Below are 25125 nucleotides of genomic sequence, written 5' to 3'. Positions count from 1 at the left end.
TCTTAATTACTCATTTTATTTCATTTTTCAAACAAAATCTCAAATCTACTAAACAAACAACAATTTCTTTTAGATCTCAGAATTTCCTGTTGCTGGATTTGCAGAGAATTAAAATCAACAAAAAGAAGTGCAGCCTAGTATGTCTCAAATTTTATCTAAAGACCTCATTCTATCACAGCTACTACTACAGGGAGAGAACTGTGCAAAAGGCAGCCTGGAAGACCAGCTCTGTTCTCACCTTTATCAACAACAATCTAAAAATGTGCAAAAATCCATGAGACCTACTTTTCAAAATGTCCATGCACCTAGGCTACCTCTCAAGAGCCCTGATTCTGAACCAGAAAGGCACTAACAATATACCTGTCACAAATGGGAGAATTTGGTCATACCTCTGGAGTTTTCAGCTTAGTTTATGAAGATAAATGTAAACCTCCAGTTCACCACTGAAAATCTGGTAAAAATCAAGCTTATACACTGAGTCATGGGAAAAGCTTGGTCTAGAAAAACTCTTCCCAAAAATCCCTGCTAGGGCAAACTCCTGCATGTCCTAAGAGACAGATACTACTTTGTTTCAAGCTTAAAGCATGGTACTAGACAGCACTAATCAGGGCCAGATTTTCTTGTTCCTAAACTATACTGTAGATTCCCTACCCTCAAGAACACCTGAAATAACTTCTCTCAGACTCCTGTAGTTGAAGGACGTTAACTCCTTGCATGCAGTCCAACAACAAGCACTCTCTGTAAGAAAATGTTTAAATCTAAATTGAGTTGCACAGAACGGCAAATTTAAGTTACTAAATACAAACTAGAAATTCTATTCCTGTTTTGATGCAAATGGAGAAAAACGAACTTCATTGTTGACTTGTCAGGAGTCTAATATTCCTCAGGGGAGAGCAGAGTAGTTTAGCTGAGGCCAGCGGTAAGAGTTACTGCTAGTCTGGATGCCTGCTGGAAAGTGCAATAAAGCATACAAGTCCATGCGACATCCCAATCACCATTTTTATGAACATTTTCCTATTTATTAATAGTACCTGCTCTAAATTCACTCAAGTTTTATGCCAGCTGCCAATTCTAGGTCTAGTACAAATTTGAGATATACTACAAGTATGTTCAGCTAGAAATGAAAATAAAAGGTGAGAAAAAAGCACACCATATGCTAACAAGGCAAGTTCATTGCTGACAGGTGAGAGGGCAAGTGAATGGCTATACATACCAGTAATTCCAGAAGAACAGGTGAATTCAACCACTAAGACAATGGAGGAAAAGTTTATCAAGCATGGAGAAGAAAAAATGGCACCAGGGAAAGTTAGGTTATTTTCCTTCTGTTAATAAACTACAATGCCCTTTTCTCTGCTCTGAGACATTCAAACTGTTCCAACGAATCTGTTACCTTCCCCTCAGTATATTCACCTGAGCTTTGCATCACCACTTGTATTTATTTTTATACACAGCTCTTGGACCACAACAGAAGACAAAATATCAAAATATCAATCACACAAAGCATATGGAACATAAAATGCATGGGAGCATGTAGCTTTCAAAGACAGATGACTCAGAAATTCATGATACAAATGAGCACCTTTCCATACTTGATTACTCAGGAAGAGGAGATCTTTTGTAATTGGCAGTCACCTTCAGCTGCTAACAATCCATTCATTAGCAGCATTTTCACCGAACAGTAGGCTGAGCTTGACAGGGAAGTTGCCTCACATCCAGGACACTATTTAAAATCCAATAGCCACTTTGACTGTTGTAAAATGGATATTGATAGAGATGAAAACTTGAAAAAATTCAATTTAAGGATAAGCATTTGCAACAGATGTGCTGTAAGAAAACACTGTTTACATGAAGACAATCTAACACAGTATGGATTTGAGTTATTACACCGCTGCTGTGGAAGTATGCTTCTTTCTATCTCAGTAGATAGATCCCCCCCAAAATATAGAGCTGAAATCTCTAGGGTGAGCAATGTTCCTCCTTCTGGTGTTCCTTCACGTTCATGATCTACAAAGTGTCATAAAATGCCTATATATTATGCATATAGAAAAGTGGCTGGTAGGGCAGTATAATAAGGAGACACAGCTAGATGTCAAATTCCTTCACTGAAAAAAACAGTCCATGAAAGAGACTATTTAGGGAAGTACTCCTGAAGGACAGACCTTTTTGCAGCCTGGTTTCAAAGATATCTCCTTCCCATCTGCTTGTCCAACATTAAATACACATACCACAAGTCAGGATTCAGTCAGCCCCTTCCAAAAGGATATTGGTAGTTTATTCTAGTACATCAGCCAAGGACATTTTGTAGCATGAATGGCTAACATTTAAAGTAATTCAATATGTTCCATTTGATTAAAAGCTTTCATGGAAAGCCTTTATTTGCAGAAAAAGATCACAATTCTTTTGAGGAAGACACAGTGGCTGATGTATCACAACCATCATAAGAACTGAAAAATACCTGTGGATATGTTTTCTTACCATAAAGCACAAGTGTAATGGTGTTTCTCTTCAGCCAAGCAGAACTATATTAACCAATATTTTAATTCTGCAACTGTATTTATCAGTTAAACCCATGGATATAAGAACACCCAACCAAAGGTTAAATGGAACCTACAAAAAGATCTGTTGTAATACGTCATTCTCCACAAACAAATCCAAAAATGCTATTTAACAACAAACTTTCCATTCCCAGCACAGATGGGAACTTCATCAGATTGCTGTTGAATGTTGCCATTTCACTTTGATTCTTGAAATAATAATCATCTCATTTTTCAGAGTATAACTTCATGCTCTTTACACCTGTGGTTAACATTTAAGAATGGGAAGTACTCTACCATGCACAGCCATTCAGCATACTACCACCAAGCAAGGACATGAAGACAATTCTGGATCATTTGAGTAGTAAAGCTTGTAAGGGCAATGTTTTCAGAAACAAGAAACAATTTTCGGATCCTGAGCTTGAGACAATTTTACAGAGGTGATTTCTTAGCACTGCAATAATTCTGCCCCTCTCCTGGTACTTCACTAGGGAGACATCAAAAAAACCAGAAGCACTTGTGACCACTAGATCTTGCTGAAATTCTTGGCATAAATAAGTCATTGAATTTGTGATTGAAGAGATTTTAAAGAGCTGAATCAAAATCTCAAGAACTTTCATTTACTCTCCAGAAAGCCCCTTCTGTTTTCAGCCACTAAAACCCGGGCCTCTGTACTTTTGAAACTTAATGTAGAGACAGCTTCCAACTTCCAAGTCACAGTCATTTCTGTTAAAGATATATTTACATCTGAAACCACTTGCTAAGTAGCCCTAGACACTAATGTAAACTAGATTTTTTTTTTTCCCTACCAATTATTTTTGTGAAACAGGATTCCAACCAGGAGCTAGAAACATCGCTGAAATATAAGAAAGAATTTAGGATGTATGACAGGGTTATTAAGATAAGGCCCCACTGGATCCAGTCCTTCTTAGAGGAACCTACTGGACACAAAAATGTGCAGCTCTGAGAAAAGCAGGACCTGTCACTTCTACGTTTTCCACCATTAGAATAAGGACTGCAACAGAAGCCATACAACTTCCACTGGTAAAAATGGTTGCATTAAGAGCTACAGTCAAAGCACTTTTGATGGATTTGATTGACGTTCCTAGCCTTGTGTTCACTCATCATCTATTCTCAACCCTCTGCATCCACTTCATCTTCTCACATTCGGTCTCCTTTTATCAGCTTCACTTTCTGTGAGACCTTTTTTCCTTATCCCCCTTTACTGACCTATTCTCTTGCCATTTGTTTTTTCCCCTCTCCACTATATCCAACCCAATAAATCCTTCAGTGAACTACCAGTGTTTTCTGCCATATTAACCTTCATTCTGCTTTTGCAAACTATCCCTTCTCCAGCATTTCATTCATCCCACCTTTAGGGCAGCACTAATGCTGTATGACTGTACCTAATGCACAGAGAACATGTTCTAGAGTGGTTTCCTACAGCAATAGATATAATAGACTAAAATCATGGTAGTCTTTAGCTTATACTACCTCACTATTGTCACTGTCCAGCTTGTACGGAGTGGTAAAAGCTGGAGCCTGGAAGTGAAGAAATCAGATTTCAGTGTCCTTCACAAAGCACAGGGAAGGAACTTCATGCAAACTTGTACAGATTGAAATAGTTCTTTCTAAAGTATGTCAGTAAAAATAGATTTCATACAAGTCTGTAATAAGACAAAGGCTAATTAGCTGCAACGACTTTTTCCTGAGGTCGAGAGGAGTTACACCTGGGATGATTTTAGCCTAGAATAGCCACACTTATTGATGTGATTTATTTTATTTTATTTTTTACACTCAGGACATAGCACATCACACCTTCATTTTTATGAGATGCTAAAGTTAACAGGGCTAATGAAACAAGTTATTTTGATAGGACAGAACTTGAAAATAACTTATGTCTCAGCATTCTGTACTCAGTATAACACCCATGACTGCTATAACTTCTCTAAGTTGTCAATATTTTATCTTTTTTTTTTTTTCCTCTGCAATTTTTCTTTCCCCTTTTCCCCCAATCTGTGTAGCTGGCAGTACTCAGTGGATCACCAGGCCCACTGTTTCCTTCTCATCACTCCTTTATGAGATTTCAAGCATATATAGCTGGTCATCAAGCACTGTTTCTAAGGATGCTTCATTCTTTCAGAACTTCTTCCAACTCACATACCAAACCCCGCAGATTCTCTTAGTCCTGTAACAGTCTCTCTGCTGAGACTCCTTCAGAAGCAGGATCCAGGAGGCACAAGATTGCTGACACCTACAGTAGTCCACTAGGACTGTCAGTAAAGCATTGCCAAAACCTTGTCCTGGATACACTGAGGTTTACTGAAGCTGAGATGTTTCGAAGAAAAACATTTCAGGTCCACTATATCACCACCTTCCTCCATCATTTTACTTAGAAAATATCCACCTATTTCTGGAAGTTACCTTCTAGCTAAAGTCTTATTAGCTAACAGGACTTCTGCTCCTAACTTCACAGACTCTGAAAAATTATTCACAGTATTAGCAATTACTTTCAACACTTTCAACACAGTTATGCTCAGAGGACAGGCACCCACTGAGGTAGTCTCAATCAAGACAGTCTGTGGTCTACTCAATTTTATTCAGCTTCTTATGCCAACCCTTCACTGAAGCACTACAGTTAAGGGCCCACTAGTGTTACAGTAAGAACTCCACACCCCAAGGGTCACCCTACACAGGTTTGATTGAAAGAAGACAACTTAAAATTCCAAAGGACAGATGCAAAATGTCTGATTAACAGAACACAGCATAAAAGCAAGACATGCAAGGTACTACAAGATGCTAAATACTGCCATTCAGTAACTGTGCACATCTGCTTTGCTGTCTCTTTTTTAACCACAACCCTCAAAACACAGGAAAGGTAGGACAAAAAAATAAGATCAAAATACTTACCCTTCTTTCCTTCTTTATTTAATACAGAATATGTCTTTCAGTGTACCCTTTTAAATAAAAAAATATGCAGTATATCACATCTAGAAAATACATTTGACAGCCCTTTCACTGAGCACTTCTTGATGCCATTTCTTGCTGATATTGCAAGTGAAAGAGAGCCCCTTTGGGGTACAGTACTTGTTCAGATGCTTTGAACCATCCTGTGCAAGTCTCTCCCTTCTTTTCTCCCTCCTCTGCCTATATAGGCACCTAATTTAGGTTTACTGGAATTAAGTATTATGAATACATCCTGCCCGCTTCATCCCTTACACCAACAACTTTTAACTGTAGAGGTACCCCCTGCCAGCCCTTATGCCTCTGGTGAAATCAAATAGCTCTATCTGCCCCAGTCAGTTAAGAGGAATCTCTCTGCAAGGTTCCCAGCCTAGTAACAAGTTAGAGACAGTTCCCGCGGTTTGTCAGAAAGCTTCTGAAGGACTACATTTGTGCAGTGAAAGAATTAATAGCTCCAAGCTTGTAAAGATTTACGTATCTCCACAAAATGTCAGTAAATCTGCAGCTATCGTACCAGAGATGATGATTAGCACTGTGCATATTAAACAAAGCGGTAGTGAAATACGATTTGCATATTTCTGACATGCACGCAAATTCCCACGGCTTTCACAATGTAATATCTACATGGTTCATTTTATTTTGATTAAAATTAATACATTTCACTGATGACCTTTAAAGGAATACTTGCTTCCAGACTCTTAAATGCACCACTGGTCTATTACACTTTGTCTTCAAAACAATGATCATTCCTAAGATGCCTCTGAAAAGCTACAGTCTTACACAGATCAGTCCATAAAGTTCCCAGTAACGTAAGCAATGCAGAGATGCAAAATTTGCATAATCAGCTCATTTGCTGCATTCAGCAACAAGGGACATATTCTGATGATTCCTACCCTCACCAGAAGGTTGCTCTAGTTAAAAGAAAATTACCACATTGTAATTCAACAGACACGAAGTACATTAGCTGGGCATCAGACAAGTAAATACAGAAATGAAGATGTAAGTAAGTTATTATTACCTTTGCTCCACAGACAATGAAAATGACCTTTGTCGAAAGGCTGGTTCAGAATCAGAAGGCAAAACTTCAGGTTTCCTGTAAGATAAATGTTGATTCTTATTACCAAGAATATTGAGTTTTTCACCCTTTTTTAATTTTGCTTTTGCCATATTAATTTTATTCCAACCACCTCAGAGCAACTCCACTAATTCCCTTGCTTCTTAGTTTCATCATTTTCAGATAGAGAAGCTGCCAGAACTTCATTAGACACCTTTTACTTGGTAGGGTTTTGCTAAACATTTAATTTATAAGTGACTTTTACCCACTGAAGGCCATCCTCAGCAGGACCCCACGTTTATACCGCACTCTCATTTAATCTCCCACTTGCTGCTGCTGCCTGGATGTAGCATTTACTGAAATGAGCTTCGCCCTGGTCTCTATTAACAGAGAAGGCTGTAGCTGACTCCGTACGAAGCGGTCCCTAATCTAGGTCCAACATTCCACTCTTCTGGTGGATGCAGAACTCTTGCTGCCATCAGTGGCTTCTGTGCCTATGTTTTCTCTAATTGTGGTAGCTCTAATTGTGGTAGATCCACTCCAGCAGATATTTTACAAATACAGAATGAAAGGCCATGCCCAAGGAGCTTAAAAAGCTAGTAAAAGCAAAGCAAACTTCAGCCTGTGTTATACTGCAGACTAAAAATCTCAGTAGATTTAACAGCAACCTGAACTGATTCAACTTGATTGGGCTCCTAAAGCCTCTTGCCCTAGCAATATGTCCGTTGTGAAGGTCGATAATAAACCTACAACTCTAAAAGCCTTAAAAGAATTGAATATATGACACACTTTGGTTTCAAAGAGTAAATACATAAATCTTATGACGGTTGCCTGTGGTGGGATTTGCATTATTTCACTTCCTAATTATCTTGCCAATCATATAGGAATACAAGTTTCCTCAGGAGCTTGATATCCTTAGGCAATCAGGTTAATGAAGTATTATTTGGTCATGTGAAGCCACTGTAATTGAAAAAAGAAAACCTCTATCACTAGAAAATTTTTTGGAGTTTTGAGCAGATCCAGTATAGCAGAAGGCTACAGGTAAAGCTGTGGCTTAAGCCATATGATGTTACCAGGGAAAATACAGGTGGTGAAAGTCCTGAAGGTGCAGGAACACCTTGGGGTTGGGACAGTCTTCAAAATAACGAGTGAAATGCATGGTTAGGAGACTGGGACACCACTATTCTGCATCTTGCCTTTCAAGTGATTTAGGGTTTCTCCACTGATCCATTCTAACCTTCAATTCCCTAATAACAGTATTGTCCTGAAGACCTAGATATTTTTATGCCATTAATAAGTCTACATGTTTATCACAGCTTCTGCGCGCTGCCTTCCAATACCTTCCATCACGTCTTCCACTGGAATCTTTGCTGACATGGTCCACACTTCTATTTAATTCATGTATATACAAGAGAATAAATTTACTTAGGAAATAGATTTACTCAGAAAATAATGGAGATGTCAGAGGACCAAGTAAACAAAGGAAAGTGAGAAAAACCTTTTTCTTTGCACTATCTGAACAGTTTTGCCTTGTCCTTGAACTTTAAGCGAAAGGTAGAAAACAATACATTCAAACTAAATGCCAATTTCTAGCTGCCTCACAACACAGGACCTCAGCAGCAGATCTCCTAATGATGGTTAAGTGAGAAAGGCTGCCAACTCCTTATATTAAACATAATCATTTAGTGGTGCCCTCCACTGAAGAGAGCCAGCAAACATCAGAGGTTCTTTTACTGATATGATAATACAAATAGACACGGGTGCTGTAAACCTACTCCTGCTGGTGAATCACAAAAGGCATTTCTGTGCTGTTTTAAACCCTTAAGCCATATCAACATATGAAAACACACTCGAGATTTTTAGCTTTTTTTTTTTTTTCACATCAGAAGGACTCTTATTAATATATAATAAGAAGGACTCTTATTATATATTAAGATATGTTTTTGAAACCAAGGCTTGGCAGTGGTTGTCCATACTGAGACTTCAGAGGCTGATCTTCAGAGATGACACTTCAAGAGGTTCCAGTGAGGCCTGTAAGAGCTGCTTGCTCTTACTTGCTCAGTTGCAAAGAACCAGAGAGGTAGATGCCCCCAGCACACACACGCAGGAGATTTTTGTGGTTTGGGTTGGTTCGTTGTGTTTTGGTGGGGTTTTTTTTAAGCACAGTTATGTGTTGACAAAGTGGAGAAATCAAAATTATTGTTTCTCCCGCTTTTAGAAAAGTGAACATTTCAGTCATTTCAAACCACTGCAATTAATGCATGATCAAATGCTATGATTAATGCTATCAAAATGAGCCTAAATGTCAATATTTTAATGGTGCTCGCTGAGTTAATATAAAGCTGCACAAAGGGCTCAGTCCTTGGTAGATGTAAAACAGTAATAAAATTGGGCTGCAATAATTTACAACCATTGCCCTAAAAACTATTAAGAAATTGGAGCTTCTGATGGGAAAGACCACGTCAATGGACAGCATATGCAACATCCAGCACTCGAGAAAAAATGATGAGACCTGACAGTGCCACTGCTCTGAGCACTCTACTGGTTATTTGTTTGAAAACAAATCTACTTCAAGGCCATTTATCTTTAAAAGCCCTTAACAAATTAGGAAGCATCTTTCTCCTGGCCTGTCTGCCCATCCATTTTTCATAAAGATAATTAGCACTCTGACCCAACCATTAACAAAATAGTGCTCTATTTGGACTAACGGGAAAGAGAATTCTGTAAGCAAGAAGTCATCAGCAAAAATAACCCGTCCCCAGATATGGATATCTCCACTGAAGAAGCTTTTGCTGGTCTTTTGTTAGAAGCAGAACAAGTTGGTCTCTTGCATAGCTTCTTCCATTTTTAGTATAATTTCCTCTTTCATTATGTACTTTTCTTGCAGCTTTTGCAGACTGAGCAAACTCAGCCATCTGCAGCACAAGCAGAAAAAATTCCTCCATACAAAACCTCCAGTTTCTATTTGATGTTTACATCAACACAGAGAATAAATGGACCCAAGTCCCACAATGTAAGTCCTCTTGTGGAGGAATTAGCCAAGCAGTAAAGCCTAACTTCTCAGGACAGGAGGACAGAAGCATGACTATAGGAAATTTTTACTTGCATTTAGGGAACCAAATTTGTTCATCTCCAGCCTTACCCACATGTTTTCCTATTTGCTGCTGCTAAACATTGCAGTCTTACAGGCATAACTTACAGATGTACGTATTAACAGGTGTATGACTAAATCAACAGCCAGTTATACGCAAAAATATATTATAAAAAATATTTTAGCTGACTTGGAAAATTTCTAGTCTTTGGATAAAGATGGATTGTTTTAATCCTGCCAGAAACCCAGAGAACCATTTCTTTACTGCAAATAAACGATCCTTACAAGTCCCACTGGGATCATCAGTGAATAACCTCATCCTTTCTGAAACCTTTTTTCCTTCTCTGCCTTCCAACTTTTACTTAGCTGCACTTCTTTGATGAAGCTTTTCTCATGGTTGCTTAGAAAGGACTTTGATTAAAGGTGTTGTGAACATCTTTGACAGCCCATGCAATGCCTTTTTACCCCATTTTAACTCACTCAGAAGAATTCCAATATATTTTAGAGCACACATTCGCTATTCTAAAAGACTTCTTGCCTTCTCCCTGTCATATTATAATCATCTAGCTATTCTATAAATATTTATGTCATTATGCATTTTTTATTGATTTCTCCTTGTCACGTGCCAGTCTTCAGGCTGTATGTCTGTCACAAAGCATATGCAAAAGGCATATATATTTTTAAAGACTTTTTCTCTGGTAGCAAATAAAATAAAATATGCCCCTTCTTTGTTTCCTTTCAGCGTTAGAATAGTATCACTAGAAGTTACTCCATATACTGTGAGGTTGGTGGCTCCTGAATTTTCCAAGGGGGAAGAAGCTTTCATTGCTTCAAATAAGAGGGCCTTTGGGAAAGACCACTGCTATTCCCAGTCTTTGTGAAATGATGGAAGTGGTAACACACAACGGGGAAATACTCTGTGCTAAGATACCAGCATGCCTCAAAGTGCTAACAAAGTATGACTCCAAAGTCAGAGCTTCAACCACAGAAAGGGGATTCCGCTATCAATTCATGTTTTGGTTTGTTGTTTGTATTTGTGTTTTACTGCTTGCCTGCAGAGAGTCAATTCCTTTCCTTTACAATGATCTATCACACATCTTCTACAAAGAGGCAGGTTTAGTACAGAAGAAGGAGGAAAGAGACAGGTAGTACAGGGGCACAGGGATTTTATCACTAGTAAAGTATTTCATTAATTTAATCTAGAAATTGAAAGTTGGAAGATGGTCATAAATTTTCAGAAAATTTCTGTACTGGTAGAAATACCTCCAGATAACCAAGATACTAATCAAGATCCTTTGAAAAGATACTACAGAGATTTGGGTTACACATATTCTTCATCACATAGCTGGGAGTCCAAATATACAATGGGCTTCTGAGAGAGACAAACTCTGAATCATCCCTCTGAAAATTTCCTATTGCTCATTTCTCAGGGTTTGGTTTTCCAGTACCATCATTCAGGAAATTTCTGCCCCACAGATTCATTTTTCAAACGAACAGTCACTGCCTACTTAAATGTCAGAGTATGTGGGAAGGGACAAGGCATTTTTTCACAATTCCAAAACAGTGGCACTGATAAAAGACAGCAGAGCAACAGGCTGAGGCAGCTTGTCTCCTGTGTCGTGCTAAGCATTACTAAGTCAAACAAAAGGTAAAATGGGAAATTCTGCTATCGTATCAATAATACGAGATAATTAATAAGTGGGCTTATAAAGGTATGAATTATGACATCACAGAAAAAAATAATTCATTGTAATGAATTGGATTGGACAACAATTACAGAAAAAAGTTTTTAATACTGATATTCCTTAAATTAGGAACACAGCTATTTAAATACTACTTAATTAAAGTAGCCCACATTCTTGTTTACATGAAGGTTCATGTAGGAAAATGCCACTGACTACACTTAAAGTATTCTGGTTTTACAGGAGTGTAAGAGAAAGGACCCTAAAATGGTATATTTTGCTGCCTCCAATGGCAGAAAATTATTGTAGCGTTGAATACACAGAAAGGAAAAGTATTCCAAGTGCTCACTATAACCTCAAAAAGCTTCTTGGTAAAACTTTTTTCGTTTTGCTGTATTAACTGTAGCACCACAATTAGCTTTTTATTTGACATTCATCAGTATTTTTAGTGGAGTCTTAATGGGCTATTTGTTCCACCTATCACTTGGAAAAAAAAAAAAAATCCAAAACACTGAATCAGAGTTTCCACTAAACAAATAGCAATATATTGCCTTTTTTTTTAACCTTGTCATTATGAAAAAGTAAATACATGCTCAGCACTTAGACAGATGTTACCTAAACACAGAGAATATGGGATTTTAAAACTAAAATAGAGGAGTTTGTGGGATCAGCACCAAATCAACATCACTTTCTGTCAGGTAAGTACCTGTCCCCAAGTATTAAGTCCAAAACTGATATTCTGGGAAGAACTACTTGCCAGCTTATTGAAATGGACCGTTTCATTCAGGGCTTGTTTCAAGAGCTACCATCCCAAACACCCTCACCTGGAACAGCCTCCCCATCAGAAATAAGTAAATGTTTGATTATATAAAAACTAAGGAGAATGAGTCCATCAGACTAAGGAGCATCCCCTGTTTCCTGAAAGGATTTCTTTGTTGTGGTTCTTTGGTTCTTGTTTTTTAGACATTGAAACAACACCACCTGTAGTTTCCTACCTGATATGCATACGCATTTCCTAACAGGCAATTTACTTGCTGATGTAGCAATTATTCTTGAAAGTTGACTTCTGCCTCACAAGACAAAATTCTGATTTTATCAATTAACGTCCTTGGCAACTCATTGACTATGAGCACTACCTCTGTCTACCTTAGCAAGCAGCATGGCACAATAAAATCAGGTCTATAGGGCAAAATTGATGCTGAAGTTATGATACTGACACTATACATGTTTTGGGGAAAAAAGGGAGGGAGGGAGGGACGGATGGACGGAGGGACTGACGGACGGAGGGAGGGAGGGAGGCTACTTCAGGTTAGGTCTAGTCTGGTCGTGCAGACTAAATACCCATTAGCAGCAGGAGAGCATTATGTGCACTCCTGGAGCACATAATCATCCAAAAGGACGTTTATGTGTTTATTTAGTTTCATCCAAAAGGAAATTAGCTTACATGTTCCAAAACCACTCTGCAATGTAAAGCAAAGCACAGTAAATAGGCAGGATCAGGAGACTCGTTTCAAAACAATATTCTTGATCCAAAATAAAATGCTAATATAAACATACCAAAAATGTAAAGTGAAATGTAAATTTACCAAACTAAGACAACTAATGCCACACGATCAGCTTAATTTAAATAAGCAACAGATTCTTCTCATCTTACACTCACCAAAGTTTGGCTGTAACTTTAGATTCTTATACTTAAGAGGCAATCTGACACTTGTATCTGTCATGTAGGGAAGGTGGTGGGGAGTGTTAACCCAAAACTTGGGCTTATCTGCACTATAAAGTCCCAGAAACGCACTTAACATCGAATTCCAAGATACTACTTTTTAAGGTTACCTTTCAAAATAAAACCTCACTTTCTACTGAACAAAAAGTGGACCTTATACAAAACCACTCCTCATTCTGTTGCTCTCTTTCTTGAATGAAGCTTTCCCCCAGCAGTGCTTCCCTTCACCAGGAAATCCAGTGCTCTGCTATGATACCAGGGAATCTAAAAAGGATAATTTCAAACTTATGCAGCCCAAATCAATACTCCGAAATGTAAATGCTTCACATTTTTAAAGTTTCACAATTCCTGCAGAACTGCTACTTTGAAAATGGAAAAATTTCTTTCAAGTTCATAAAATCCACTCCCTATGTCTGTGCTCTTGCTAACAAGGTAGTTGTCAGCTTTAATTCAGAGAAACAGTTAAGTTCAGACTATGGTATTAATTATAGAAACTACTTATAAAACATTGTGTAGCTGCATTTTACCATACTGAATCCCAAGCCTCCAAACAAGACATTTAATTTTCATCCTAAGAGTGACAACTCCAATAATAAACCGGCACAAATTATGCAAAAGGATCACAGACCTTACAAACATGTTCTCAAACTTATTGAATGAATAAATCAAATATGCATACCCAGCTGCTTTTCGCGCAAAGGCAGCGTTATCCCTGTCAATGCATTTTAGTGTTAATTTTTTCATGTAAATTCTATTGATTTTTAAATATTTTACAGCTCTTAATTCTCCAGACAAATTCCAGGAAGAGTAGTAGGAAGAAAAGGGGATTTGTGTGAGCACTCTCATTGAAAAGCTTCAATGTGGTACTCTCAGGAGAGCCCTCTACAAGAATTTATGTGGATGAATTCAAAACAACTAATTTTTCACAGTAAGTCACACAGCCATACACACGAGATAACCCACCTACATTATTGACCACTGCTCCTCCTAGAACGATGCTACACCTTCCAATGAAAACTTGTCAATTAATTCTGGCACTCCTCTGGAGACTGCGAGGGGTGTGTTTTTCATCTCAGTATGTGATGGGGCACACATAGGATACAAACTCCTACAGTCTGTAGCTGTATTTCTGAGTGCTTGGGACTCCTACTCTTTATGTGTCAAACACCTCAGTCTGGTCAAGGAGAATAAGATTACACAGTTCCCAGTAGTGAATCTTCAGTTTTAGGTAACTTGTCCAGCATCACAAAGAAACTTCATGGCAGATTTCAACTCTTCAGGGCAACATTCAACTGAACTGAATCTTGAGAACTGTCTGTTTAAATATAAATCATAACAATCACGCTTCTTACTATTATATACCTGGAAATGATGCTTGTGCCCCATTACCAACTCTCATTTGAAAATAAACCCACTGGAGTAAACAATCACTTCGGGGAGGTAGTAAGGTACATAAACTCTAACAGTCTCAGAGAGACACCCTGACACATGCACCATTTGCTACTGGAAAGCCTTTGGCTTGGTTTACCTCATACCCTTGCTGCTTGTCTCCAGAAATGTTGCTGGACCATCCATCCAGCATTCTGCACTTTGAACAAATAAGACATTTCAAGCTAAGCACAACAAAGTTCAGAATTAGCTAGAAGCATCAGGGGGTTTTTTTTAGCTGTGATGTTATCACCTAATTGTTACACTCTTCCAGTTTTCAAGACTGCTGGTTGGACTCAAATTGCGCAATGATCCAAAAAAGGAAGAGATTTCTGATATAGGCACAGACAAGTAAGGGTCTAGGAGATTAGTTGCATATATTTCATCCTGTGGCATGTAAGAAATAGCTAGTTGAGGTGGAATAGAAGAGATGAATAGGGAGTAAAATAGCAGGAGGCGGGACAGTTTTTTGCAGAATGGGAAGTCTATTCCCCAAGGTTCCAGTATCTGACATGACCCTTCATATTTCAGATAAACTTCAAAAGTGCATGAATTTCACTGCAACTACCTTCAAAAAAAACAACCCAAATACACTAAATGCTTTGCTTCATTATTCACAGGAAAATCATCTTCTGAGACAATACGCATTTTAAACTTTCTAAGTTCGATACCACTTGGAAGCTCCTCAAAGACAAGAAATAGACATACAGGCTTGCTATAAAACACTGATAGTGTTATGGTAAATTTGACTTCCCTGTTTAAAATTTCTAGGCACAGACATTAGGATTGGAGCTTAAATCTACATCAAAGAGAAAATGAAAGCAGATGCAGAGAGAATCTATGAAATTTCCATTTTATCTTCAGGCTGAAAAATAAACAGAAATTACTATAAAACATTAACTTCTAGTTTTAACCTTTTTTCCTCAAAAAGATATTTTAATACCTTCACTTTACAGAAACTTTAGGAACCATCAACTGACCTCTTCAGTGCCCCAAAAACTACTATTACTATACAAGTGAGTTTCAACCTTAAAAGAAAACCCAAGACAGTTGCTGATTTTCTAACTGTTTAATAGCCAGGTTTAATATAATGTCCTCTTTGCATCGTAAGAACGCAACATCACATTGCCCAAACGCACCATGCTAACAATACTTCTTATGTGGGATGTCTCTATTTCTAGGCATACAACTCAGCATAAAAACTCTGCAGCTGACTTGAGCCACTATCATCAGCTCAATCTGCATGCAGCAAGAATAAGGTGACTTCAAGGAATCACAAGGCAGAGCTGGCAGAGGTCAGCAGTCTCTTCATGCAAATTGGTATAAAGCACAATACCCCTGGCAAACATTCAGCTCTGCAAACACAGAATCGGTTGGAAAAGACCTTGAAGATCCTCCAGTCCAACCATTAACTTCACACGGACCATTCCCAACTCCACCAGATCCCTCAGTGCTGGGTCAACCTGACTCTTCAACCCCTCCAGGGATGGGGACTCCACCCCTGCCCTGGGCAGCCCATTCCAACCCCCAACAACCCCTGCTGCAAAGAAATGCTTCCTAAGAGCCAGTCTAAACCTTCCCTGGGGTAGCTTGAGGCCATTCCCTCTTGTCCTGTTGCTTATTACTTGGTTAAAGAGGCTCATCCCCCCTCTCTGTAACATCCTTCCAGGGAGCTGTAGAGAGCGATGAGGTCTCCCCTCAGCCTTCTCTTCTCCAGACTAAACCCCCCAGTTCCCTCAGCCGCTCCCCATCAGACCTGTGCTCCAGACCCTGCACCAGCTCCGTTGCCCTTCTCTGGACACGCTCGAGTCATTCAATGGCCTTTTTGTAGTGAGGGGCCCAAAACTGAACCCAGTCATCGAGGGGCGGCCTCACCCGTGCCGAGTACAGGGGTCAGATCCCTTCCCTGTCCCTGCTGGCCACGCTATTGCTGACACAAGCCAGGATGCCATTGGCCTTCTTGGCCACCTGGGCACACTGCTGGCTCCTGTTCAGCCGGCTGTCAATCAACACCCCCAGGTCCCTCTCTGACTGGCAGCTCTCCAGCCACTCCTCCCCAAGCCTGTAGCACTGCTGGGATTTGTTGTAAACAGTAAACTGTAAACAGTATAATGCCATCTTATTTCACCTATCTATGGTCAACAGGTATCTTCGGGTATTTTCTACAGGATTAACAAAATTTAATAGATATCTAATGATTTACATATTAGGGTACTGACCAAAGAGTAAGATTCACATGAACATCCAAGTGCCTGACTGCTCAGCACTCAAGACCCCTGCTCTGCTGCCACCAAACACTTCACTGACACTTCAGTTATTGGCATTATTGTTTCCTATGCACATAAAAATCTGATTTCTATCTGCACTGAGATGCACCTGGAGTTTAAAAGGCTGATAGAACCTGATGCTTCCTTTGATCTGAAAACACCACAGCTATCCACCAACTAGACATTTCTCTACTGATCTCATTTGAAGGGCACGTTTGAAGTAGCAGTTCTCAGAGCATACCTAATAGATCCGGCTTCACAGTGTCAGCCATCTCCTTTTTAAAAGCTGGGAAGAAGCTATACCTTTTATCAGCATGGATTAATAGATGGAGCGCTCCCTCAGGAGGCTGATGACCCACATTCAGGTTCCTTCTCTGTCAGAGGGAATTCACATCCAAATCCCACTTCAGTCAAAAGAGCACTCTCCTCCCAGACATGACGTTATTCTCAGGGAAGCAGATCCTTCCCTCCCCGCTCCAGAAGTTAAATAAATGAATTGAATTATTCATAAAACAGTTAAACAGGAGGAGCATGTGAAGTTTGTCTTTGCAGTCCACAGACCTGGATACAGTTTGTTCTCCAACATTTACTTATCCAAATCTCTCCTTCACACCTTGAATAAACCCTCCAATTACTTAACCACGTATTACATTATACCCACTGTTGCCTCCCTCCTAACGTGTGACATGCTTTCAGAAAAAAAACATAACCTCTGCCTTTGTAGGATAGTTTTTCAGATGAGAAGAGTGGTTCTTTCACTATCTTCAGAAGATCTGGCACTTGGAGTCACAAATGGAGGAAATAACTTTCTGCAGCACAGCATAAGATGTCTAAATCCAACAGAGCAGGATTTTAAATGCTTCGTTCTTCCTGCTGCTCATGGTATTTCCACTGACAAGCTCAGCCTGATTCCTTCTTAGTACAATTATTCTGATGGATTGTACTCTTCATATACACCAAATTCTCCCTCTGCGCCATATACACAGTCTAACTACCATGCTCAAGATGAATACACCGCGGCTGAAAGTCATACGTGCCTTTGCTGAATAGCCCAAGAACTAAGCTCCGGTATAATAGTGTGAGTGCAGATTGTAACATCCCATTTTCAGAAATGGGAAAATAGGCAGTATGTGACTGCAGGAAGATCATGCTCCTATTCAGCAAATGAGCAAATGCTGAAAAATGAAAGTTCCTTTCTGCTTCTCAGTCTGATGTTATAACAAACATTACAAATCACAGATGGTTTCTGACTAAATTCTAGTTCGGACAACTTTACAAACTTCTGTTTCCCTATTTCCCTTCTGCCAATGAAATACAATATCTCTTACTGTGCTGAACTCTTGTGTACTAATTAAGCTCTTATTTAACTGCACACAGCATTCAACCAGGCTACCATGGTCTTTGGCGTCGGTTGTTTTTTGTATTTAGGAGGTTCACTGAGTTTAAGAGTCTTGTAAGTTATAAGCAATTTTTGCAACCGTCAATTATTTACTCCTCAGATATAATGCGTGAGATTGATGAGAAAACTCCCATTGACTCCCTGGATTTCACCTCATACGCTTTGATGAAAATGCGTCCTGAGACAGTAGGTTCTCCAAAACCTCCTGCCTCTTTGGTCTGGGTGCCCAAGAGGACGTTCATGCCCATACCACCTTTCCAGGCTTGTGGTTTTTGCAACACTGATTCTTCCGTACTTTGAAGGGAGTGGATCTGATGCAAGGTCAAGAGTGTTTCAAAATCCGGAATTTTCAAAAGGGCAACAGGGGCTTTCACAGTGGTGAGAACAACAGCCCACGTAAGTGGTGGTGGCAATGGGAGGGTGTTCAAGCCCCCAAAGTGAGGTTCGGGTAAAGAGTGATGAGGAGGAGAATGTCTTCCACTATTATCATGAGAATCCTTTTAACAGATGTAGGAAGGAAAGGCAATGACTGCAATTTACCAACAACCTTCACAAACATTTCACTTCTAAAATAATGTCTTTTATTTTCATGAGCTTCATTTTATTATTTCCAGAGTTAATTTTTTACTTAATGCAGGCAGCTCAGTTCTGCTGCCTGTTTTAGGACATTCTATAACTTTACATCCACTACTGGCTTCTTTTTTAACAAAACATTTTTAAGACCTACTTCTATATATTTTATAAATAGATAAATCTACATCTGGAGAAAACAAGCTAAAATAAACAAAAAGAAAGCTAAAAAACCACAAAGGCAATGAAAATTGCATTACATTGTCAGCCACGTAAGGAATTTTTATGTAACCTGGACAAAGATCCTCTTCAGATTTTATTCTGCAATATGTCATTGTGTTGCATCTGGTGGAAAGACCTAAAATCAAAGTTCCATAGACTGAATAGCTCCGATAAGCTATTTGGTGGGCTTACTAAAACCAGGAACTGGCTAGTATTTGCATTATGGAATAAAACTACTGGGCGGCAAAGAAACAAATGTAGAACACTGCCAGAATACTGATGCTTCTTCCAGAGGTATAAAAAATCACTTAACATTGAAATTTTTGGAATGAGTGCTGTTTAACCTTCATTTAACTTTTAAACAAGACTGAAAAAGCCAAGTAAAGCAAGTAAATAGTCTGATAGTATTACTGAGATCACTTTGTAATCTGGTAGAACAGGATACCATATCCAGCAAACAAAGGCTCACAAGAAATCAGGTCCCACACAGCATGCCTGTAAGTAGATTACTTACACCCAAGTAGACCCACCAAATCATTACAACAATCTGTTCCCATAAGATACTTGTCACACAAATAAGGCTTGGTAGGTTTAGTCACTACAGAAGGTCTGTGATAACTGCTTTTATTATAAGCCACTTGTGCTTGTTTATAGTCCCTTGTTTTGACATGCTGCAGATCATGTATAATTAAAGATAACTGTTACTTTCTTCCTTCCTCCACAATATAGTAAAGCCTGTAAACAAAGGCAAGCTCTGGGACCATTAAGAGAGGCCCTTGTTTGCAGACTGTCTTTCCAACCAGCTCCTTCAATTTCAATACTAAAACTGTCAAGCTTAATTAAGAGTTATAGGGCATAACCATTTCAAAACCATAAATCCATACAGCAGAAAAGTAACATGACTGCCTTAGTGAACATCTCTTTTTAAATAAGCAATATCTCTTTCTGAGACCTAATTTAGGTTCCTTATACACAACTTTGTATTGTAAATATCTTTATTGCTTCTCCTGCAGTGAATATAAAGACTGTCATAAAATAATTTCATCCTGATGTCTTCTGGTTTATTTGACTATTTAAAGTGGACCTCAATGCATATTCTAGTGCTTACACTGCTATTCTGCCCAAATTCACCATAGATTTTTGTGATCCTTCAAAAACTCTGCAGAGAACTGCATTTCTCTCCAGCCTCTTTTAGTATTTTCTTTCTAAAGTTGCTTCACCTTTTGAGTGTGCACAGCTGTCCTCACATCCTCAAGCAGAATGATACTAAGAAGTAGGAAGAGCTCACCGATTAACCGCTGCCCTTCAAAAAATATCTTTTAACATTCAGCACACCCAGTCTGAGACACCAATGACCCACTCCAAAAAAATCCACGAAAACGACACCGTAACATAGGCTTAGATTTAAACCTTAAAGCCACCTTACTCATTCCAGGGGAACTACACATTTGCTTCCATTTTAAACAGTACTTAGGTTTAGGTCTTCCACCAGAACCTCTGCTGAATCAGTGTCCTTGGGAGCACAAGTCCAACTCACAAAATCCAGTGCAACCTGAACCATATTGGTATTTTCAACAGGAAAATGAAATTTAACACATAACTGCTTACAGCACTTCAAAGGCTTGAACATCACATTATTTGGTAGATTTTAAAATCAATAGAATCTTGCCATTTTCAGTGAAAGAAGTTCTATGTACAGTCTTACCATTAACTTTCATTTATTTAAAGCAATTTTCTGGCCTTTACAGCAAAGAAGCTACACTTGAAAATGCAAATCCTAAAGGCTTAAAAACAGAAGGGTGATTAAAACAGTATCACATTCATTACTATTTCTTCATCTAATGATTTTTGTAATATGATTGCACGAGGAAACCTTTGGCTTTCTTCATCTGCTTCATGGACTAACAGTAGTTCAATTTATAGAACTGCTGATCTTCTAATCGTCTACAGACACCCCCTTAAAATAAAAGTTTCCTTAAAAACTTAAATGGCTTCTATCTTGATGAGGACTTTTTTAATGTGTTAAGCAACATTTGGGTCAGCTTATAGAGGAAATTATAGCTGAATATCTAAAAGCATAATTTATGCAGACTAAACACCAGCTGTAAAAGACTTTTATCAGCTGTTTATCAGATTCAGAGAGGCACAGAAAATACACCCTGACCAGTAAGTTAATACATTTTAGGAAAAAGATACTAAGAAAGGGAGCTAAGACTCTCTCTTCTTCATTACCCTATCTGGAAAATGTGTTTAATAATAATGCTTTGAACTTAAATTTCCATTTGCGGATTTGAAATCACTTTACAAAGGTGCATAAGCATTATTATTCTCATTTCACAGTTGGCCTCACTAAGTACGGAGATTTGTAGCAATTTGTATGAGAAGCAGTGTTCTCCAGTGAATAAGTTAAGAGTCTGAAATTATCTCCCCAGGGTTTTCTTCCCATCTAAGCCGTAAACTTCAGCCTACACTGAAACCCACCGGGGCAAAACCAGACACAGTCCATCTAAAATTGGTGGGTTTTTGCATGGAACTAGGAGTCCAGGCCAGGAACTCATGACAAATCTGAAGAATTTCTGCCTAATATTGACCTAGTCAGTTAAAATTCACTTTTCTGGACCACTGAGGATATGGTCATCACAGAATTCAGACACAAATGTACACAAAGAAATGAAATGGCACCTTTTCAGAAGAAAAAGGAAATAAGAGGATACATAGCAGTGAACAGTCTGAAGTTTGATCAGGAGAACTCATTAATGACCATCATCACACGTTTTACTCCCTTTTGCGGCAAAAATCTTTCACCCCAATTTCCTGTAACACTGTTTTTCTTACTACATATAATGCTTCCTCTGGACAACAGCTTCTGAACATGGCAGCAACCTTACCTATAGGATTCAAATTTTATGATGAAAAGCACTTCTGTTTTATAACTCCAAGGATTCAAGAAAATATTAAGAGTACATCTTCTTTGTTATCTGGAACCCATTTTAGAATCTTTTGTTCTCAAATATCACTTGGTCACTTAGGTTAAACTTCAACACACATTTCCAATTTCACACTGGATTAGAGGCTAAAAATGAGTAAGTAGTATAATATTTTTCTTTTTTAGAATTATGGGAATGATAAAAATCAGGCCTATAAGGCTAAAAAGATTTTTGAGGTTGCAACCTTTAAACTATTATTATCTGTTCTTCAAAAACCTGCTTACTTCAAGGGTCAGGCCTAAACTACGATAGCCCATAAAGTTAAAAGAATCTCTCATTCTTATCAGCTTCAAAACTACTTGAATTTTTTCCTCAAATGCCAGTTGGCTAAGAAAGGACACCAGTGCAGCCACAGTTAGGAGATTAAGCCAAAAACACATTTGCAGACTTGTAACTTTAAATAAACAGAGACCTCAAGTATTTGCAGAACCACTATGTTTTTAAAAATGGCAATATTTGCCACTAAAATCAATCTGCTTACTTGTATTTTTCTCAGCTGTAGCAGCCTGTACATGTAAAAATACTATTGACAACCAATTTTGTACATAAATGAGAAAAGCATAAAAGTGAACTGTCAAAACAAACAAACAAAAAATCTTAAATGTTTTAAATTCAGTAACAGTTTAGTAAATTTTATATAGAATATGAGTATGAAATAGACAGATCAAACTACTTTTCCAAGACCAATCTGTCAGACAGAGAACAGAAGATGCCAAACTGGAGTTCTAATAATTCAAGATTTTGCTACAGAGAGGTTGACACCCCTGCAAAATTTTGTATTTCATAATGCATAAGCAAAAGCTCAAAAGGACTGTTATGTAATTTAATTTGTATAACAGAGGAATTTCTTTCATTCTCTTACGCTTCTCGTAAGCACAGAAAAGCTTGTTCAAATTAGTCAGAAAAAAATCAGCAGCTGAAAAACCTGTCGTGGTTTTTTGTAGTTTATTTCAGGACACCATCACCTCTCTCTTTGTGTTACAGTTTTGTGCTGAGCCACAAATCCATAATGGATTCATGCTAATTTGTGCCCAGGGCAATAACTGCTATGCTGTGCCTTTGGATATTTTAACAATGCTTCTTTACACAGTTATCTCTCTTTGACACTCCTTGACTACAACCACAGTTAGTTGAACTTCAACACGCAAACGTGTGTTGATGATGGTGACAACAGGCAAGAACAAAAACTTTGGGTCATACGCATTAACCAAACACGTTTAACTTGACCACCAGCATCAAGATCTCTTGCTCACCGCTGCAACACACCATGGCGAGCAGATACTTAAAAGAAGGATACCTTGCTGATAGCTTCTTTCCCTCCCCAGCCAGGGCATTACAGGGTCCCCCACCTGGGAGCATCTCCTCTACACAGGACTTAAGGTTAGGGAAGATGTTGCAGGGGAGCCTCGCACTCTGCGTAGAAGTTCACCAGAAAAGAGGAGTTGTAATCTACTTTTAGTGTGCTTTTGTGGTTAAGAACTTCTGCGTCTGCTCCACTACAACCAAATCAAAGTCTCCTGTCAGCAAGATCTACTGGGAATACACGTTACCTTCAGCTTAACAGCTTTCAGGCTTCTTGTGCCACCTCCCACTTCCTCCCTAAAGCCACAACTGAGATCGTTATCGACTAATATGACAACGCCTAACAAGGGTACAGCTGATAAATTGTAGGTTTGATCCTATCTACAACGCTCATATGCCTCCAGCAGATGGTTCATCTGTCTGATTTTGAAACAGGAGGTAGCACTGCGACTAAATGTAGATGAACTGAGGAAAACATATCAAATACGAGTTTTTATTTTAGAAAGCACATTCAAAGAACATCTCTAATTATGGGCAGAATTAAAGAAAAGAAGGATGAACACTAGTCCCTTCAGGACTGCAGTGATTTTCCAGTTCTGCATGTGAATATAAATAAATCTTTAATCAACGTTCACAATTTCTGCACCCAGACAAATTTAGAGGAAGCAGAGGAAGTCAAAGAAAAATAAAGAACTATGGAAGCATAAAAATATCAATGCACATACACACATGTGCACACACCCACACACAGAGCAAGGCATACTTTGCCATATGGGATTAGAGCTCTGTATTTAGCTGATGGATTAAGCACCAATAAAGTAAAAAAAAAAAAAAAAAGAAAAATGAAAAGCTGAATATTACTTTTCTAATAAAAATAAGTCAAGGATTTAAAACAGAAAAGCCTTTTTAATGAAAAACAAATGGCATTTAAAACTTAATAGCCTGTAGGTCTAATCAAAAAGTCAAATTTTTTTTTTAAAGAAACTTTCTTTAATAATCACAGACACTGCTACACAAAAAAAGGAACCACTTGCAATGCAAAGGGTCCTATTTAGGTCCGTCTGACTATGGCAAACAGCAATAGTACTAATGGAAGAAAACACATATGCCTAGAAGCAAAATGATACACAGTTTAAATTAGATTAAACTGAGGGGCCATTAACTTCTTTTAAGAAGAAGAAGAAAAAAAAAATCTAACTGGTGTAAAACCTCTTAACTCCAGTGATGAATAAATAACCAAATACAAACAGATCTTAGGGACCCTTACTAAGCAACAAAAAGGGTTACAAAATTAGGGGCAACTTTTCAAGATTAAGCACACATTGAGCTGGCACATGACATCTGCTGGTACCGATACCGACTTTGATGCCTGTGCCATCCCCAGCGTGACTCATGGAGACTCAGGAAGCACTGGGACATGTGCGAGCTGGCAGTCGTGACTGGTGAAACAGCCCCATAACCAGACAAATATTTCACTGACACTATCATGTACTGTCAAACCTAAATTCAGTGGGCACAATCCCAGCCCCATCCCAGGGACTGTCACAGTGTCGAAATAACTTGCTAAATTTGAGCTCTCTGGAGATCCTGCACCCACAGGAAGGAGTTCTGTGTTGGCTTTCTAAGGGGCAACCATTTCACCCCATATGTCAACTGGGAAAGTCTGTGTAACTAACTGCCCTCCACCCTCGTGCCATTGTTCCCAGTGCACAGTAAAAGTTTTGATTGTTAGGAGAAAATCTAGTCAAAGAAATTCTAGATATGAAGTGTGCACACAAGTGTTTCACCTTCAATGAGGCAAAACCAGAAGGTAAAGATTCATCAAAATAGCTCTTACGTTGCAGTCCCTCTTCCAGCTTTTCCTTCAAACCTAGTATGTTGACTTTTAGGCTTATCCTATCC

At 38.6% G+C, this 25125-nt stretch overlaps 1 protein-coding gene across 4 annotated transcripts in view; it reads right to left on the bottom strand.

The window, feature by feature from the left end:
• Positions 1-25125, bottom strand: part of TPK1 (thiamin pyrophosphokinase 1) — a 320623-nt gene that overhangs the window by 253757 nt on the left and 41741 nt on the right. For 2 of the 4 annotated variants that reach the window (XM_074900880.1, XM_074900883.1), the window contains exon 2: positions 6517-6591. The exons of 1 other annotated variant lie outside the window; for it this stretch is intronic. In XM_074900880.1, coding sequence (XP_074756981.1) covers positions 6517-6591 — 75 coding nt within the window. Of the gene's footprint in view, positions 1-5085; positions 5089-6516; positions 6592-25125 lie in introns of all 4 variants that reach the window. One more of the 4 variants, XM_074900881.1, reaches the window with a different exon arrangement.

The sequence above is a fragment of the Athene noctua genome, chromosome 2 (assembly GCF_965140245.1).
Source record: "Athene noctua chromosome 2, bAthNoc1.hap1.1, whole genome shotgun sequence".
NCBI classification, from domain to species: Eukaryota; Metazoa; Chordata; class Aves; order Strigiformes; family Strigidae; genus Athene; species Athene noctua.
The sequence above is the reverse complement of the archived record's forward strand: the minus strand, read 5'-3'. Positions and strand labels throughout refer to the sequence as shown.